The sequence below is a fragment of the Corylus avellana genome, chromosome 6, assembly GCF_965113065.1.
Source record: "Corylus avellana chromosome 6, dhCorAvel1.hap1.2, whole genome shotgun sequence".
Lineage (NCBI taxonomy): Eukaryota > Viridiplantae > Streptophyta > Magnoliopsida > Fagales > Betulaceae > Corylus > Corylus avellana.
Genome location: NC_142495.1, coordinates 8651919 through 8669846, shown reverse-complemented (window position 1 = coordinate 8669846; position 17928 = coordinate 8651919). Strand labels below are relative to the sequence as shown.

Below are 17928 nucleotides of genomic sequence, written 5' to 3'. Positions count from 1 at the left end.
TTTGAAGACTTTTTGTTATTCATTTTCTGAATTTTTCCTCATTTTTGTTTTTGGTGTAGGAGTCCAAACTATGCATCGTTAATCTTCTTCTTCCCTCTAGACATTGTGAGATTCAATCATGGGATGTACAATCAAACTTTTCTTTCTTATCAAATCTGTCTTGTTTCATTTGGCCATTTTTCTATTGTCATAACCCAATTTGGGCTTTAACCATAATTGATATTCTCCTCTGTTGTTGGGTTGATCATAATTGACACTCAGCCAAAGTTTCACAACCTATATCCATCAACCATGTCACGAGTGAGGACTGTTAACATTTTATACAGATATGTGAATTTGATGCGAATTTAATATAAAATTAATGAGTTAAATTTTGAAAGTGGATCAAGTTAGAATTGATGTTGTTACTATGCACAACAATGACAAATAATATGAAATCGAAAAGAGAAAAATTAAAAGAAAGTCGAGACACAGATTTACGTGGTTTGATAATGTATCTACGTCCACGAGTTACAACATAACACACACACACACACACACACACATATATATATATATATATATATATATAAGAAAACTCTAATTATATGAACCTATTTTAAAAATTTCCAAAATACCCTGTACCGTACCGCCGGGTGTTGCCCTGCACCCCCACAACCTCTCGCAAACTTAATTATACCTATGAGCCAGTAGACTCCCACTCTGTCTACTCAGATAACCACTGGTATTTTAATATGAGCTACTAGTTTTAACAGTTGACCTATGTATATAATCTTATACTCATGCCTCAACACAATTTAAACTCAACACATTTATAGTTAACAATTTTTTTGACACAACCCACGAACTCAACACAAAATTAACCCGGCACACGAACACAAGTTATGACTTGAATCACGTGCCCCTACTTCCAACACTGCACCTCACACCACCTTATTATAAGCCCCCCAAATGTCCCTCTCTAATTCATTTTCATTTACATTATTATTCTATTCTCTCCTACCACCTCCCCACGTTTCCTTTTCAAACCCCCCATATCATCATCGTCTTCATTTCTTCTCCCACAGTTCAACCCTCCCCCAAAAGGGTCAAACTTTTCTAACCCCTCAAAAACACAAACATGACCAACTACGGTACCATCCCAACCTCGCCCGCGCCAGGAGCCACCAAAAACCTCGAATACCTCTCGCGCGCGAAGGAGAGGATCAAAGCCGGCATCGGCACCCGCCGCCCATGGAAGCTCATGCTCAACCTCCGAGCCATCCGCCTGCCGGCCAACTTCGGCGACGCCATCGCCCGGGTCCGCACCAACGTGGGCTACTTCCGCATGAACTACGCGATGGTCGCCCTGCTAATCCTCTTTCTCAGCCTCCTATGGCACCCCATCTCGCTCATAGTGTTTTTGGTGATGATGGCCGTGTGGCTGTTCCTCTACTTCCTCCGCGACGAGCCCCTCGTCTTCTTCGGCCACATGATCGATGACAGGGTGGTGCTCATCGTGCTGGCCATCCTGACGGTGGTGTTCTTGGTTTTGACGAACGCCACCGTGAATATCTTGGTGGCGCTCTCGATTGGTGCGGTGGTGGTGGTTCTGCACGCGGCTTTCAGGAAGACCGACGATTTGGCCTTGGATGAGGAGGCTGCCGACCTGATGACTGGTGTTAGTCCTGCTGCTCCGGCTGGATCTACTTCTTCTTAATTGTTTGTGCTTTTCCCTTAATTATCAACTTCTTTTTTCTCTTTGGTTGGTTTTGTATTTTTCCCCCAATTTGTTTTTTTGGTGATCTGGTAAACAGAGGAAATGGGATTAGTTTCTTTTTATTTTGGTCTAAATCTTTGATCCTTGTCCTATTTTTTCTCCTTTTCTTTTTGGGCAAGGGAAAAAAAAGGGTAATGAATGTTATCAGCAGGAAAATGGGCCATTGCAAAAGGTACATGTAATTGATGGGTGCAATTTTGACAAAGGAAATGGCCCCTCAAATCATGTGACTCTTTTTATTTCTCAACGACAAGCACGGATCCTTTGCAACTTCAAGAGGTGCTTTTGGACATGAGCTGATCTGATGTTTTGGACATGCTTGTCTTTTGGACTGGTTTTAGTGTCATTATAAGTTTGTGGTTGGTTGATTATTTTCTCCTTTTCTTTGATGTTTGGGGCCTCGGCTTCTATTCGCCTAAATCTTGTTGACATTGCTACGGGTCCCCTCCCCAGAAGACAGGAGATTTTGGACAACTATTAAATTCAAGTTGTAAATACACCAAGAATACATGGAAAATAATTTAAGCTTATAGTTATGGGCCAAAGAAATGGATACTGTGGAATTCTTGAAACAATTTATATTATATTCTATTGAAGAAAAAAAAAAAAAACTAGAATTATAATGGGCTATGCACAGATTTGTGGTTGCATTCTTCTAGAAAAACTTGAAGAACCATATTTTTTTTAATATTTTATTAAAAAAGAATTACACTGAACTGATTAATATTAACATTTTTTTTTTTCCTTTTTTGCTACATGATTGGATTAAATAAACAACTCAACACAGAATCAAATGCAGTCCATTATTAATTTATTATTAACTCATCAATGCTCATCCAAGGGATCCTAGACCCACCCAATTCACGATTGCCATTATTTCAAAAGTAATGGTTCCTTTTGATGGTAGGTAATTATTGAAAAAAAAATTCGTCAAATTAATTTAAATTAAATGAGATATATTGAAATTGGGACAAAATTAGCTATAAATCCGTCTAATAAATTCTTAAATATCTCTTAACACGTGAGAATCACATATTTTTTTTTAATAAATTGTCGGTTTGTAGCTAATTTAACTCAAAAAAATTGTGTTAAAATTTCTGGTAGACTTGTTGAGTCGGGCATAAAATAAAAAGATCGCCGTAATATGGTGGTAAGTATCTATTCACACGAATGTTAACGAAAACGATCTGCGGAGGCGAATCTTGAAAGCCCCTTGCGTACTCTCTCCAGACTCTCCTCGCCATCACCGTCATTACGCCCCCGCGAAGCCACGCTCCTTCCAATCTAAGCCGTCGAAATGGCTCATCTCCAGCCCTACGATCCCTACTACCTCCACCACCACCACCCACCGCCACCACCACAACAAGACTACGACAAGGACCGGAGCGGGATCAACACACTCTTCGTGTCGGGGCTCCCGGATGACGTCAAGGCGCGTGAGATTCACAACCTCTTCCGCCGCCGCCCTGGCTTCGACTCTTGCCAGCTCAAGTATACCGGCCGCGGCAGCCAGGTTCTCTTCTCTGTTTGTTTCCCGAGAAAATTAAACCCCGTGAAAATCCAACTAAAAAGGAAATGTTCTGTTGCTTTGTTGGACTGTGATGATAAAAGAATAACGATTGGCTGAGTAGAGGTTGTTAGCCCTAAGTTTGTGAACTTCTTTAGCTTCATTTTCCCTTTGTTGGGTTCCCGAGAAAAATGGAATGGACTGTGGTAATGTAGAATGCATATATTTGCTCTTACAGCCAATCAGGGAACTTAGGGTTTGCATTGCTTGTAAAAAGAATGTTAATTCTTCAAAGCACGTTCTGATTATGATTTAATTTGGATAGAAAACAGTTTAGAAGATTCCGATTATATTTTGCAGGTCGTGGCGTTCGCTACCTTTTCCAATCATCAATCGGCAATTGCAGCGTTGCACGCGTTAAATGTGAGAACTTTTCTCCAATCACCAAATATAGTTGTTTCTTTTAAACACGTATATATGTCTTCAGGTTTCGATTATTTATTGCCTTGTTCACGGTAGTGTTTTCCAATTTAAGTAGTCGTTTCTATATACTCTTTAGGTATCGATCAGGGCATTCGATTCAAAATGCATTTCTAATTCAATTTTGTTGTTGAACGACCAGAATTTTTTACTTTCACAAATTTGCAGTCTATTTAACTTTTTTGCTCCCACGATTACCATGATCAGGGTGTAAAATTTGATCCTCAAACTGGATCTGTTCTGCATATCGAACTGGCAAGATCAAACTCCAGAAGAAAACGTAAACCAGGTCTGTAATTGTCTGTCATACTTATTCAAGTTATAAATCTGTAGAATTTCTTTTATGGCAGATTCTGGTTTATTTTGATCTTTGATCTCCACTTACTTCATGAATTGACTTATTTTTCTTGTACAGGTAGTGGAGCCTATGTTGTTATAGACAAAAGAGCTAAAGAAGACATAAATGCCCAAGAAACATCCAGTGACGATGGTAATGTCTTGTATAAATTGAATATTTTCAGTAAAAAACAGATTTTACAAGTTCAATTCCCACCCCCCGCCCGCCCCCCCCCCCCCCCCCCCCCCCCCGCGGAAATCAAACTTGTGATCCATGTTGCCGCTTTCATATTTTAGGCCTTTTTAAGTGCTCCCTTTATTATTTTTTCTTTTCTTGTTAGTTATTATTATGATTCCCTAAAAGGAAAAGAAAAGAGATATAAGCTACTCTTTCGCTAGAAGGAGGCACTGCCATCTGAACTTGATTCTGTGGCTCACTTTGCACATTTTGGCACTTCTTTGCACATTCAGGAGACAGTGAATCTGATGAACCATCTGAGACCGGCAATCCTGATTCTGGCGAGAATGGCGATTTAGCAGCCTCAAAAAGGTTGAAAGCGCTCCTAAAGCACACTAATTGTTCTATGAGGAAGTTCTATATTATGAACTCCACTGTGTTTAGTACCTAAACTGCAGAAAGATCTTTTTCGTTTTCCTTAGTTCTGCTTAATCTTCTTGTGGATCACTATCTGTATTTCTGTCTGGTGATGTGCAGTGGTGAGACAGCAGTTGGTCCTGACAATGCTGGAGCTTCATTAAATGTAAGTAATGATGGTGCTTTCTTTTTTTTTTTTCACAAAAAGAAAATCAGAAATCATAGGATCCTTCTGGATTTTTCATCAATGGCGGATAGATTACCACTTTTTTACTTTTCATTGAATTTTTATTTTGGCCTTTCGGAGAGGAGAATAATGTGTAAATCTACTTTCCATTGTAGACTATAGGATTGTCCTCATGATTTGTATCCTCTTGGTTGTGAAGTTTGAATTAGGATTTTGTCTACGTAACCTGTATTTATCCTTCTCAAAACATTCACCAGAAATATACTGTAGTCTATAGAACTTACTGAAGAGGATACGGTTTACAAGAAACTTTTTGGTGCTGTGACAAACAATACTGGGTGGGATCTTGAGTTATAAACTTCGAGTTACTTCCGCTATTAATGTGCAAAGGTTTGGTTAGTTCCATATGAAGATTAATTTGTATTTAGGGCTATGCAGGTTTGTATAAACATGTATTACATTGATTGGCTTCTGCAGGAGCAGCCAGAAAAGACTGTTGATGGAGGAGCATGTTCCACTCTATTTATTGCAAATCTAGGGCCAAATTGCACTGAAGATGAACTGAAGCAAGTTCTGTCTCAGTGAGTTGCAGTTCCTTTCTCTCTCTCTCTCTCTCCTTTGCTTTGTCCCCCTCAGAGGGGGGAAGAATGTGCAGCCTCCAATTTCTTCTGTATATCCATATACCTATTGTGCCCATCAGCCATGGAATTGTCAGTCAGAAAACTTGATGGCTACATGTCTTTTCCTATTCTTTTGTCAGGTACCCTGGATTCAATTCTCTCAAAGTGCGTGCTAAAGGTGGGATGCCAGTTGCATTTGCGGACTATGAGGTATCCCATGCTTTGTGCTGGAACTTCTGCTTTTATAGATAGAGGCACATGTTGTGCTCAGAGAGAAAAAAAGAAATAATATAATAATAGGCCCATGTTTTAAGCATAATTGTAATATGTTTTGTTTTTTTATGTAATTGAAATATCATTAAAAGAAGTATACGAAACATCTATCTAAAAGTAGAAAAAAGAATAAGAAAATCATCACAACTAATCACCAAATGAGCTAAAAATGCAAATATAATTGTAATATTTAAAAAACAAATATGCTGGGCTTTGCTTTGCAAAGCCTTAATCCAAACCTTCCCAACATGGTCCAAGTCTCTAAATTGGAAAAACTCCTTAGAATTTGCATAAATCTTGCCATACGGAAACTTCAAGGTAAAAGACCCATTTGCAAACAAGCTGTGAGTATCCTGAACTAAATTTGTTAAGTTTTTAAGCATAGTTTCCAAGGGAAATAGAAATTTCTTGGACTTCACAGTTTTCAATTTGGTCTCAATATGAATTCGGCCACATCCATTGTAACGACTCAGGGAAAGAGCTAACCATATCTGCTCTATCACCTCAAAAAGACTAGTTAATTTGGAGTTTTTCTAGAATTACATATAAAGTCTAGTTTCACTTACTAAGTAAGCAATGTAGGACTTAACACTCATGAGTATCATTATAAACCACCTACTCTCTATATTCCCAGTCATTTTCCCAATGTAGAACTTGGGTGTTACATCTGTACTCTATACTCAAAAATTCTCTAAATGATAACACGATCTTGTGCAAATTGGCAAGTGGACTCTTTGGATTTCTATTGAGTGCTGAATCCCAGTACCTCTGCTCTCATTTTGCGCTGGAGTTGCTGAAAGGCAATTTTGGTACAATGAGCAATTCAATTATTCATGAATCTAGACTCTTCTCGTGATTGATTTGTGGACCTAGGAAAAAAGAGGCCAGGTTAATTATGAAATAACTATGATTCCATTAACCGTGTTTCTCTTTGGCAGGAAATTGAGCAGGCTAACATGGTTATGGAGCAACTTCAGGGCAGCTTGTTACCATCATCAGACCGGGGGGGCATGCATATAGAGTATTCCCTTCTCTCTCAAGAATTCATATACCTTTGTGTGAAGTTGTTGCATTTCGATTTGATTAAATGTAATTTTTCGACTTGTGCTCTCTAGATATGCGAGGTCTAAAATGAGGAAGCGGTAGAAGAACAGCGCACGAGGTGGCGCACTTAAACAGATGAGTTTTGAAACTGCTTTTCGTAGTCGTAGTTAACTAATGAGTTTTGGAAACCCAACGGTGTTAGGCTATAGAAAAGTGCTGTTTCTGGATGAAGTTTGATTAGGAGTGTAATGTTGCTAATTGTCAATGTTCTCTCTTATTCAATTTCTGAAGATATGGTGGCAGCTTCTGCTTGTACAATAACTTTCTAGTGACCCTCACGTTGCGTGTAAAGACTCAAAAACATTGCGTTCAGATATGAGATCATCCAAAAACAGCAATCTTAAAGTGCTTTGCATATTTCAGGCCAAGAAAAAAAGATTGTGCTTTACATATTTCACTCCCGCTCCGTCTAGCCCCAGATTTGTGTAACTTGTTTTTGTGTTTTTTTTTTTTTTTTCTAAGAAAGGTAAATATAATTATATTAAATAAAAACGTGGGTCCGTGAGGCTATAAAGCACAGAGCCAACAAAAACAATCCAGAACATAGCAAACAGGCTAAAGTACTGGGCCAGCCAGAGGCTTAACGGCTCAGAGGCCAAGAAATGGGCCACCGTGAAAGGTGGTAATTACTTTGCAACCGAGCCAGCGAAAAGACTCTTTACAGTAGATTCTATATTATGAGCTGCTCCCACGGCACATTGCAACGGTTAGTCCGTTCCACCCTACACGGGGAAAATTTTGTTATTTGTATAATTGTATTGACGTTTTTATAATTTTATAATTTTTTAGGATATATTTATAATTTTTGGGAAGTAAAGAATAATGATATATTCAATTTTATAATTACGTGACTGTTGGTGACAGGGTGACTTAATTAACATGACAAAAATACCGTCAACAATTTAAATGATAAAAAATGATAAAGATTCATTTTAAAAGTGACTTAAAAAAAGGGAGGATAAATGTAAAATTAGTCCATCTAGTTGGCCTAATTAAGAAATCACTCCATATGGTTTAAAAAATAATTTATAGGTCCCTAGGGTAGATCAAAATAACATTTTACTCATTGAACTCATTTTTCGTTAAATGACTTAACATAAATCGTTTCATTGCCACCTTATACCCAATAAAAATAAGACACATGTTCTTTTTTATTTGTACTTTTAAAAAATGACCAATAAGTTTTTTCACGTCATTTTGAGATTCCAGCACACTCCACATGAAATTAATTAAACTAAATCCCTCTATATCCCCATGTGCGGCCGTCGTCTTCATCTTCCCCACCGACTCTTGCGTCCATCTCTAGGTGAGCTGTTGGGTTTCGTAACACGATTGAAATCGCCGCTAGAGAATCGCCAAAAACGTCACAACGATAATTAAACCACCTTGCTTTGGAGCTTTTTTACTTCCGCTTTTAAGATTTTGGGCATGTTCGATCTATGAGTTACTTTGAGATTTTTGGGCATCTGTGTTTTTGGGCAGTCTTTCTATGGAAATTTATATTTGTTTTTGGGCATTGAAGCATCTTCAAAAAAAAATTCTAGGCATCGGAAACAATTTATTCCCCCCCCCCCCCCCCCCCCCTCCCCCAAATTTTTATTTTTATTATTATTATTATTTTCTATGGCAAGCACAATTGTGCTCTTTACTGGTAGGCACAATGATAAACATCGGATATCATTTTGGAGTAATATCTTCATTTTGAAGTAACATCAAGCACAAAGTATGAATGGTGGATACCACAAAAGAGTGTCTTAGGAAAGAAAAAAATAATAATAAATAAATAGAATAAAGGAGGAAAAAATTGGGTGATGGCTGACAATCAATTTTTTTTTTTTTTTGATCGATTTTCAACTCTTAGAATCAGACATGAAGACAACGGCATGGACAGTGAATCAGCGGGAAAGATGAAGAAGACCGTGACACAAGGGAATATAGAGGGATTATTTATTTTTTAAAAGCATAAATAAAAAAGAACACGTGTCTTATTTTTATTGGGTGTAAAGTGGCAATGCAACAGTCTCTGTTAAGTCATTTAATGGAAAATGAGTTCAGGGAGTAAAATTTTATTTTGGTCTATTCTAAGGATTTATAGATTATTTTTTAAACCATAATGAGTAATTTGTAAATTAGGCCAACCACATAAACCAATTTTGCATTTATAAAAAATAAAAATAAAAATAAAAAAATAAAAAAAGGGGAAATGATAGGGAAGTGATTTTTAATCAAATTAAAACCAAGGACCGATTACTTGTATGCTACTTAAAAGGCATACAAGCTTTAGTTATGCTTCTCAACACTCCCCCCACAGGGAGGGACTTCCCGCATTTGCACACATAATTTATTAAAATCAAGCTTTAAAATTGCTGTCCATCCCCGACCTACAGAAGAGAGAGCATACTCGTAAGAGCTGCTTAGCTTATATATTTAACCAAAACCGTATTCACTGAAGTTTGAAGGAGGCCATTTTAGACTTGATTCTCTTCATTTCCCAAAGAATTACAAAACGTTGCTATTCCCTACTATCCTTCTACTATACAGAAGCAAAATCTAGATGATGGCTTTGGAGACAAAAATATAAGTGGGAGAAGAAAATACAAAAAAAAAAGAAGGAAAAAAAAAGGCATACGTATTTGGCGTACTTAATACGTAGTTTTAAATGGATGAGCTCTTTACAAAACATCATCACATGAAGCCCTCCTTGCCTTGTCCCTTTCCCAATATGGTGGCCTCAAACTCTCAAGAGACAGCTTCCCACTAAACCCTTCTATTGCATCATTTGAGAGGGGACCGCTATAATGTTGCTGCTGCTCTGTGCAAATCCGCCCACTCCTGTTTCCCACATCATATCCTGGTGTTGACATGTAATTTGTGTCCATGACCATGTCACCTTCCAGTATGCGGAGTACCTTTACCAAAAAGAAAAGAAAAAGTAAGCAAATGCATGTCCCAAATGTCAATGACAAGTATCTCTCATCTATCGAAGTATGCAATGTGAAAGATATTTCTAAGCAGGTTAAAAGAATTCCAGGTCTTTCCATGATGAAACCTAGAGCAAACCTTTCCCATCAATATTTTTCCATGTTAACAGGCTCCCACTACTCATACAACATTCGAAAAGAATCCTCTATCCACATAGACACATCCTCTCAGGAAAGTGTCACATATCTTTTCCACTTGTCTCCACATTCCCATACGACTCCAATGTTGCATTATCCCTTTTGATGATGTCCAGTTTACCAAATGGAAACCATACAAACTGTGGAATTCAAATGTGGGTGCTGATTCAATACTGCAAAAACATATCTGTTGAGTATCTACAGAGTGAGCAGGATGGCAACATAACATCATACTGGCCTTCCTCACCCACCACCAACCCAGTGACTGTTTTCTTGGTCAAAATTGAGAAGAGAAACGATTGTTTTCTTTTAGTTTTCTCTGTACCTGTGACATGCGAGGCCTCGAAAGAGGATCCCGCCCTATGCATAAAGATGCAGCATGCAGCATGCAAAAGACCTCGTGTTCTGAATAGCGATTCCCCAACCGTGGATCAACCAGTGCCTCAATGGCATATTCTTCCAATAATGGGCGTGCCTGTTCCAGATAAAGATGCATATGTAAATCAAGAAGAATTAATCAAAGAACCTACACCTTGAGGAACTACAACAAAAGCTACAATAAATGGTTTGCTTTTCCTATTCGTACTTCAGGTCCTAAGGGATTAGTCAAGTTTCTGGACACGAGCATTTATTTGATAGATTACTAAGTATGCACTTAATAAAAAACACAACAGGCTAAGATACAAAAATAGAATCCCATAAAATCGTACCCATTCAGCAAGACACTGCTGGCCCTTGGGCCGGTTGAGATCCACTGCTTTTCTTCCTGTAACAAGTTCCACCAATACAACCCCAAAAGAGTAAACATCAGCTTTATCCGTGATTTGGCCACTTTGTGCGTACTCTGGAGCCAAATACCTAGAGTGTAGAAGAATGGCTTGTAAGATTCTGTAATTGCTTGGGGAATGTAGAACATAAAAACAACAGCTATCATGCTTACCCAAATGTTCCAATTACTCTTGTTTCCACACCTGTGTCTCCATCCGGCTGCCACCTTGCCAGGCCAAAATCACCAACCTTGCAAAACAAAAGTTTGAAGCAATATCACAACACTAAGCAATATTCCTACACACTGTCATGTAAAATAACCATTTCATGCACCTTAAAAAATAGCTAAAGAAACATCTCAATCTCGAACGGAACTACAATATTTGAGAAAAAAAATTACTATCCATATATTCTACGATGTAGTGTAGGAAAATAAACATTCACAACATTTTACTTGAAAATGGGAGGACCAAAAAGAGGCTCGATTGGAGTTGAAGGATGCAACAGCAAAGCTATGATAATTAACAATTTACATATGAACTTTTCTAAATTAGATAGGAGTAAATCGAATTGCCGTACCAGTGGTTCAAAATCATGGGTGATGAGGATGTTGTTTGGCCGCATGTCACGGTGGACAATGCAACCCACCCTGCATTCTTCATGAAGATATCGTAGGCCCCGAGCTGCTCCCACAGCAATTTTTTGGCGTGCAGACCATTCTAAAGGCTCTCGATTTCGTCCTGAAACAAATCCACGTCCTCATTAAATTAACAACCAGCGTTACTTGCCAAAACATTAGCATGCTAAAGTTAATTTTTATCAATATATTAAAAATTTGACAATTATGATGGTGTGATGACACTGCTAATAATTCTATTAATAGAGAATAAGTAGGTCTTGAAGACAATACAGCTGAAGATTTATTTTAAGTACGTTCGGACTTGACCGCACACAATTAAGTTTAGGAGTAGCGGAACAAAAAGTTGGTCATTATATGTCTGCAAAAGTTTATATGCTTTACACTTTTTAAATAAAGAAACTATTTACCAAATGAAATATTAGAAACAAGCTTTATGTTGTCAGTCCTAAATCCAAGTAAATTACCATATAGATGAGAATCCAGTGACCCATTGCATATGTATTCATAAACCAGCAACCTTCTTCTGTCCTCAATACAAAACCCAATCAGCATGACAACATTTCGGTGCTGAGCACAACTCAGAACTTCTACTTCTGAGCAAAATTCAAGATCTCCCTGAGAGCTAGCTAATTTGTGTTGCTTGACAGCAACTGCCTGACCATCTGGTAGTATACCTCTGTGAACAGATCCAAACCCTCCTTCTGCCAAGAAATTGGCTTGGGAAAATCCACCTGTAGCAATCTCCAGTTCGGCATAGCTAAACCACCTTGGAGGTTTTCCAAACACAGGTGCCTTGTGTTGACATATAGAACACAATGGAGGGGGGCCGGGAGGCGCACTTCTCGATAGGGAGATTGCTTCTCTAAGATTTCCACTGAACTCCATATCAGTTCGATAGTTCAGCACTCCAATTCCAGTTTCTCCATCAAGTTTCAAGAACTTCTCTTGCAAAGCTTTGGATGTTGATGCTTGAGGTTTATCAGTATGTCTCTTGGAACTTCCATCTATGTGAGAGGACTGACAATTAGAAGTTAGAAATTCAGCCATCCATGGTTGGAACCTTAAACTTGATGAAGACGAAGATAAATGATCACTGTCTGTGTCTGAACTGGTATCATTAAGATCCTGGTTTTGTTTAATGACTAATGAACCATCTTTCTTAAGATCTCCATTCATCTCTGAGATGAAGAATGGTGAAGTTCCTGGATCTGAGCTTGACACAGAAGATGTTCCAGCTTCAGTGGCTGTAAATGGTGTCCCTAGCTCTGGACTACTAGTTGGAGTCACAACCGGCCCTCGAATAGAATTTAAAGAATCTTTCTTCTTTTTCGAATGTTTTTCAGATGCTTCATCTTGCTCAGAAGGTAATGGACAGGCTACTTCAGGTTGTTTCTGAGGTGATCCAACCAAATTTAAACGGAGAACTTTTGGTTGGGACCGCTTCATCACCACAATGTTGCACTGCAGCTCTTCCATGCATCGTTTTTCCTCGTGTTTGAGCTGTCTGTTGAAATAACTAGTCAGTTAAGATAGACCAAAGATACATAATTAAAAAGGCAAGAATGTAAATTCTAAATTAGGAAATCAAAAGACAAGACCTCATTTCCCTCACAATGTTATGCATATGAATTGCATTTGAATGTGAAAAAGATAGGGAAATAAAATATACTTGTCTAGTACAACCCAACTGGCTTGAGCTCTTTTGGCCTCTGCAGCCACCGCACCACAAGGCGATCCAGAAACAATTTTTATCCTGACATTTATCTGCAAAAGAGAATCAGGATGAGAAACATGGAAGAAACGGATGGAGAAGAATCTTTGAACCAGAGAAAATAGAAAATATATAAAGCAATTACCTTATTTGGGTTATAAACATCATGAAGTTGAAGGATCATTTGGGAGCAAGAATCTGTAATGTCACCCTTCAGCTCTGAATTAGCTCCTGAATGAGATTTCTTGTGACCACTGGCACAGTCCCCTGCAAATCTTGGGAAAACCCATAGTTTTCGTCCTGAAGAATTTTGGTAAATTAAATGTCAGTTAGCATTTATCTACAGGTCAGCAAAGTTGGAAAATGGAGAAGGCGTCAGCAGGATGTTCAGAACTTGGAAACCAAAGTTTATCATCTTGAGAATGGGTTTTTCTAAAACCTTAATTATAATTCCAGTAACAAAATGAATGACAGAGATGCCTAGTGGTTTTATAAAAACCCAAAAATATTCCAAGGCAGAAAGCAAGATCTGGAAGCTGGTCAATGTCAAAAACATTTTTCCTTTCCCAAAAGTACACTATAATTAGTGTAAAGGATGATCCAAGGATCACATGTTCGTCATAAACTCAAATAAATACTGGGATAGGCATATAAATCCAGCCCCAACAATCCAAGAAACAGAAGAAAAGAAAAAAGATCAAGCATATTCCTCGTCATTAAAGTAACATATTCAGCCAGCACTAACTCAATGAAACTGATCCAATGGTGGCAACACTGACCAGCAGGTTGGAAATGTAAACTATAGTTATCCAAACAACCAAACATCAGACCAGAAAAAGTACAAGGAAATTAACCCCTTCAGAAAGTTGGAATGAAGGAATGAAAGGAAAGCGATCAATTACATTAAAAGTCAAAATTGGAAGTTGAAAAAAGTATATTCCAATAAAAGGCATTAACTTCTATATAACACTAGCAGTTAATTGATATTTGTCAAGAAAAGGCGCATAAATCAACAAGAGGCGCATGGATAAGATACCGGAACTTGGCGAAGGGACAACCACAAGCAAAGTGATGCAATCCCCAGGTTGAACAACATGCGTCAAGGCCCAGACAAGAGCAGTCTTGGGAATATCCTTCGATGCCTTAACCGCAACGACGACCTTCGCTTCGACATCGGAGCCCTTCTCCTGCTTCCCTCGCTTCTGTTCTTGACTCATGGACGCCACAAATTCAACCAAACCTTCTTCTTCAACAGATCCAATTCTTAAAACCCATCAAACCCATTTCAATATAGTGGCTGGAGCACATGTCTAAAGTGACGCAAACAAAAATACCTGCATTATTACTCTGCCCCCACCATGTTGGACGCCAAGACATGTACAACCGACATGCTCACCGTTCCACTAAGAACCTGCGGAGCCAACAATGACAAGACCCTTTTCACCGATTCACACCAATTCCTGAAACACTCTCTTCCCCCCTCACTTTTCCTGCGCTTATGCAGTGAAAATCTTGGAATTAATATTCCCAAAATGGTAACGACGTTATTGGATCTAATTACCCCTTCGACTCATAAAGCAAGACGCCTCAGTTTCTCCTCAACGAAAACCTCAAAAGTAAGAGGATTTTCGAATACTGTTATGCAAAACAATACAAAAGGCAAAACGACACAACCGCGAAAGTAGAGCTCTACTGTTACCCCTCAAATCAATGAGTCAAAACTGGGAAAGAAACAGCTCCCAAGGGTAAAGTGAGTTGTTAAAACTTGGATCCACCCCAGAGATGGGCTTTTTCTCCACGGAAACGAAATCGAGAGAACAATGGCCAAAGGATTCTACTACTCAATTCAGCACCACTGCTCTATGCCAAACCAAAAACAATCAAATCGCGGAAATGACCAGAGAGATGCAGAGGCCGTATATGACAGTGAATCTCTGTTGAAACGCTCGACTATCTCAATTTAAGCCGAGTTTGAAGCCCCACCAAGTGCTAGCCTGCACAGTCCAGATTAAAAAGTTTTTGTCAGCATCGGAACCAGCAGATTGAAGACAAACGCTCTGTTTGGTCGCAGAGAAACTGTAAGAAAATCTAAGAAGAAAATACAACATATCAACTCATTGTGATTCCTGTTCTGTACACCCCCACCCCCCGACTAATCTTGTCACCATTCGAGTCACATGTTTCAGGAACCTAACAAAACTACAGCCTAGGATCCAAACACATATATTTTCCGGACAACCAAACACACGCCAACAAAAGAAAAGAAAAAAAAAAGGGATTCAGCCAAGCGCTCACATACAATGATACACACACACACACACACACATATACATTTACTAGCTAAGCCTTCAAAATTTCCACTCAAATAAAAAAAAAATTAAAAAAACAAAAACAGAAACCAATAAAGACGAACGAGGTAGATTCAACAACACAACAGGACCATTTACAGCAGCAGACCACTTGACTCCCGTGAAGAGCACAAAAACAAAACGAGAGATTCAAAAATAGAACAACAAGCTTCTCCATATATCTAAAAGAACAAACGCAACGAGTGAGAGTGAGTGAGAGAGAGAGAGAGAGAGAGAGAGAGTACTGTTTTCTTCTCCTTTCTTCTTCTTTCACATCCGCGCAGATCACAACACCAATCACGTACAAAACGGAAATGAATTTAAAAAAACTAGAGAGAGAGAGAGAGAGAGCGCCAAAGCGAGAAAGACAGAAATGCGAAATTACGAGCTTAAGGAAAAAATACAGTGTGCGATGAAGTAATTATTGCGACTCCATGCACATACGGACATGTGCACCTCTCGTCTGTGTCTGCTCAGAGAGTCACACCCAATCTTGCTTCGTGGATTTGGCTGTGGGTGACCGTCGACTGCTCTGATTTATAAATGCCTCTGGTTTTTCGTTTTATTTCGGATCTGACCCTTCCGAGCTAAACACACTCGGTCTTTTTGGGTTTTTTGGCTGCTTGAGACGGCGTCGTTTATGTGGCGGGTTTTTGAGATTTGAAAATTATTGCGGAAAAGGTTAAGTTTGGCTGCTACGCTTTGTCCTTGCTTAACATAGGCGGCGCGCAAAATTGATGAACAGATCAGATCTGTTGGTGGTGCGGGCCCCTGCTGGATTTTTTTGGTTCAAATTAAAGGGTGATTTTTAAAAGGGCAAAGCGATGAGAATCTGAGGCTGCCACTCTATTGCCACTGATGTGCCTTCACATGATCGGATGCTTCTTTCTGGTATAGGGCTCAACTTAAAACTCCTATGGAGAATAAATTTAAAATAAATGAAAGTCTCAACTAAAACTTGCCTACATGGTTTCAAACTTTTAAACTATGCCTTTTTTAAAGTAGAGATTTATTGAACCAATTGATATGGGGAAGGTAGGTATAGTTAATGTCCAATGAAACTTGATAAAAAAAGTGTAGATTCAAACTTCAAACAAAAATATTATAGCACACATCTAGCCTCGATCGATAGTGCCTGAAAGGTAAAGAGAAAAGAAAGGTTAAAGTAATGTGCCGGTATTTGAGCGGGAGGTCACTTCAATGCCTAAAAGGCCTGTAAAATTGGTCTCAAATAAATTCTAGGTAACTTTGAAAAAGAAACTAAGTGAAAGAGTAAAAGTATTTAGTTTAAAGAATGAGTGTTATCCAATTCATTTCCTTTTAAGGAGTGCTTCCAATGCACCATCATTGGAGAAGAAGCTCAGGACTAACATAATTTGATTTTGTGTCCTTCACTCTATTAGCTTAAGACGCTTCCTTAATTATCTTATTGTAATGAAATGTTAATAAGCTAGATGATAAGGGTTAGGATACTATGGATGCAACTTATTTTTATGCCCTCATGTTCATGTACCCACTTTTCTATGTTAAATCAGGTCTGGTTGACCTAATTGAGTTAGGTCTAGTCAGGCAAGACCAACTTAAGTTGTGTTGGCCTACTATAGATCATATTCGACCAACTTGTTGGCTTCGTTGCCAATTAACCTAACATAAGGTTGTATCGATGTTGGGCCGGTATAATAACTAGAATAGGCTTACTCACAAGAGATCCATTATATGTTACGACAAAAGGTAATGTAATAAGTTACATGTACTATTGAAATGGAAAAAGGAAATAATTGCACGATTGCAAAATTGGAATCATGGCTGATTAAAGCCAAATCAAACGGCTGATAACAAATGAAAAATGGACCCCCATCTGTAGTGAATTCTACACTAGTCTATTTTCCATTTCAGAAGAGACAAGGCACACACGTTGCTCAAGGATGAAAAACTGCACTCACTGTCCATTTGCCACGTGTATTTTCTTCACAGCACACAAAAAGAGAAATCTCCCACAATCGTAAATAACTCCTAAAACTTGCCCGTTTCCCCAAACCCCTCTGATCCACACAATTCAATGTGTTTTTTTTGAACTTCACCATAAATGCCAAAGCGTGAACTTAACCACACGCTCACGTTAGCATTCATGAATCATGACCAGCCCCTAACCACAGTTTAACAGTACCCCAAACCACGTCCCAAACGTGGGACCCACTCGCCGTTACACATCGCCGTCAGGGTTAGCCTACTTATCCTCAGGCCTCACTACACAGTACACACCACCCCTCTCAGCTGTCAGGCTCGAACCATTTCCCGAGGCAAACGTTGCATCTGGTATTTCACGGCGCACCTTCTTATCATATCACACCGCCAACTGTCACCCTAGCCCTTGATTGAACCTCTCCTGCATGAGACGGTGACCCGACGACGGCGTTTCGGCGGCTGACGTCCTCTGTTTTGACAGCCACGTATCAGGGATCTTGTCTGAAGTTCTCACAG

At 38.9% G+C, this 17928-nt stretch overlaps 3 protein-coding genes across 5 annotated transcripts; 2 read left to right on the top strand and 1 right to left on the bottom strand.

Moving 5' to 3' along the window:
* The first annotated feature begins 976 nt into the window (after positions 1 to 976).
* LOC132186077 (PRA1 family protein F2-like) lies at positions 977 to 1821 on the top strand. Its single transcript, XM_059599864.2, has one exon. It carries the CDS (start codon positions 1121 to 1123, stop codon positions 1697 to 1699), a length of 579 nt encoding a protein of 192 aa, XP_059455847.1. The 5' UTR covers positions 977 to 1120; the 3' UTR covers positions 1700 to 1821.
* A 1112-nt stretch (positions 1822 to 2933) lies between these two features.
* Positions 2934 to 7258, top strand: LOC132186072 (RNA-binding (RRM/RBD/RNP motifs) family protein). 2 transcript variants are annotated; one of them, XM_059599855.2, is made up of 10 exons: positions 2934 to 3272; positions 3627 to 3689; positions 3954 to 4035; positions 4162 to 4236; positions 4554 to 4632; positions 4798 to 4843; positions 5348 to 5445; positions 5625 to 5694; positions 6696 to 6778; positions 6873 to 7258. In XM_059599855.2, exons 1-10 carry the CDS (start codon positions 3057 to 3059, stop codon positions 6901 to 6903), a joined length of 843 nt encoding a protein of 280 aa, XP_059455838.1. In that variant the 5' UTR covers positions 2934 to 3056; the 3' UTR covers positions 6904 to 7258. The 2 variants fall into 2 exon arrangements, with proteins under 2 accessions (XP_059455838.1, XP_059455837.1); XM_059599854.2 differs by having other exon boundaries at positions 2936 to 3272; positions 5342 to 5445.
* Positions 7259 to 9308: 2050 nt separating this feature from the next.
* On the bottom strand, positions 9309 to 15826 carry LOC132186208 (kinase with adenine nucleotide alpha hydrolases-like domain-containing protein). Of its 2 annotated transcripts, none has more exons than XM_059600064.2 (10): positions 15693 to 15826; positions 14136 to 15093; positions 13245 to 13399; positions 13058 to 13152; positions 11853 to 12892; positions 11328 to 11488; positions 10921 to 10997; positions 10691 to 10838; positions 10306 to 10455; positions 9309 to 9770 (listed from the first exon to the last, which is right to left on the bottom strand). In XM_059600064.2, the coding sequence occupies exons 2-10, from the start codon at positions 14314 to 14316 to the stop codon at positions 9534 to 9536; spliced, it is 2244 nt and encodes a 747-aa protein (XP_059456047.1). In that variant the 5' UTR covers positions 14317 to 15093; positions 15693 to 15826; the 3' UTR covers positions 9309 to 9533. The 2 variants fall into 2 exon arrangements, with proteins under 2 accessions (XP_059456047.1, XP_059456048.1); XM_059600065.2 differs by lacking the exon at positions 15693 to 15826 and adding an exon at positions 15540 to 15645.
* Positions 15827 to 17928: the final 2102 nt, after the last annotated feature.

Bases quoted from the DNA above. Each gene is read 5' to 3' on its own strand.
- LOC132186077 (XM_059599864.2), top strand. From the start codon at position 1,121: ATGACCAACTACGGTACCATCCCAACCTCGCCCGCGCCAGGAGCCACC.
- LOC132186072 (XM_059599854.2), top strand. From the start codon at position 3,057: ATGGCTCATCTCCAGCCCTACGATCCCTACTACCTCCACCACCACCAC. The intron at 3,690-3,953 runs GTGAGAACTTTT...TACCATGATCAG, and splicing joins CAGCGTTGCACGCGTTAAAT to GGTGTAAAATTTGATCCTCA. The intron at 5,446-5,624 runs GTGAGTTGCAGT...TTCTTTTGTCAG, and splicing joins CTGAAGCAAGTTCTGTCTCA to GTACCCTGGATTCAATTCTC.
- LOC132186208 (XM_059600064.2), bottom strand. From the start codon at position 14,316: ATGAGTCAAGAACAGAAGCGAGGGAAGCAGGAGAAGGGCTCCGATGTC. The intron at 10,998-11,327 runs GTACGGCAATTC...TTGTTTTGCAAG, and splicing joins CCCATGATTTTGAACCACTG to GTTGGTGATTTTGGCCTGGC. The intron at 10,456-10,690 runs GTACGATTTTAT...TATCTGGAACAG, and splicing joins AGCAGTGTCTTGCTGAATGG to GCACGCCCATTATTGGAAGA.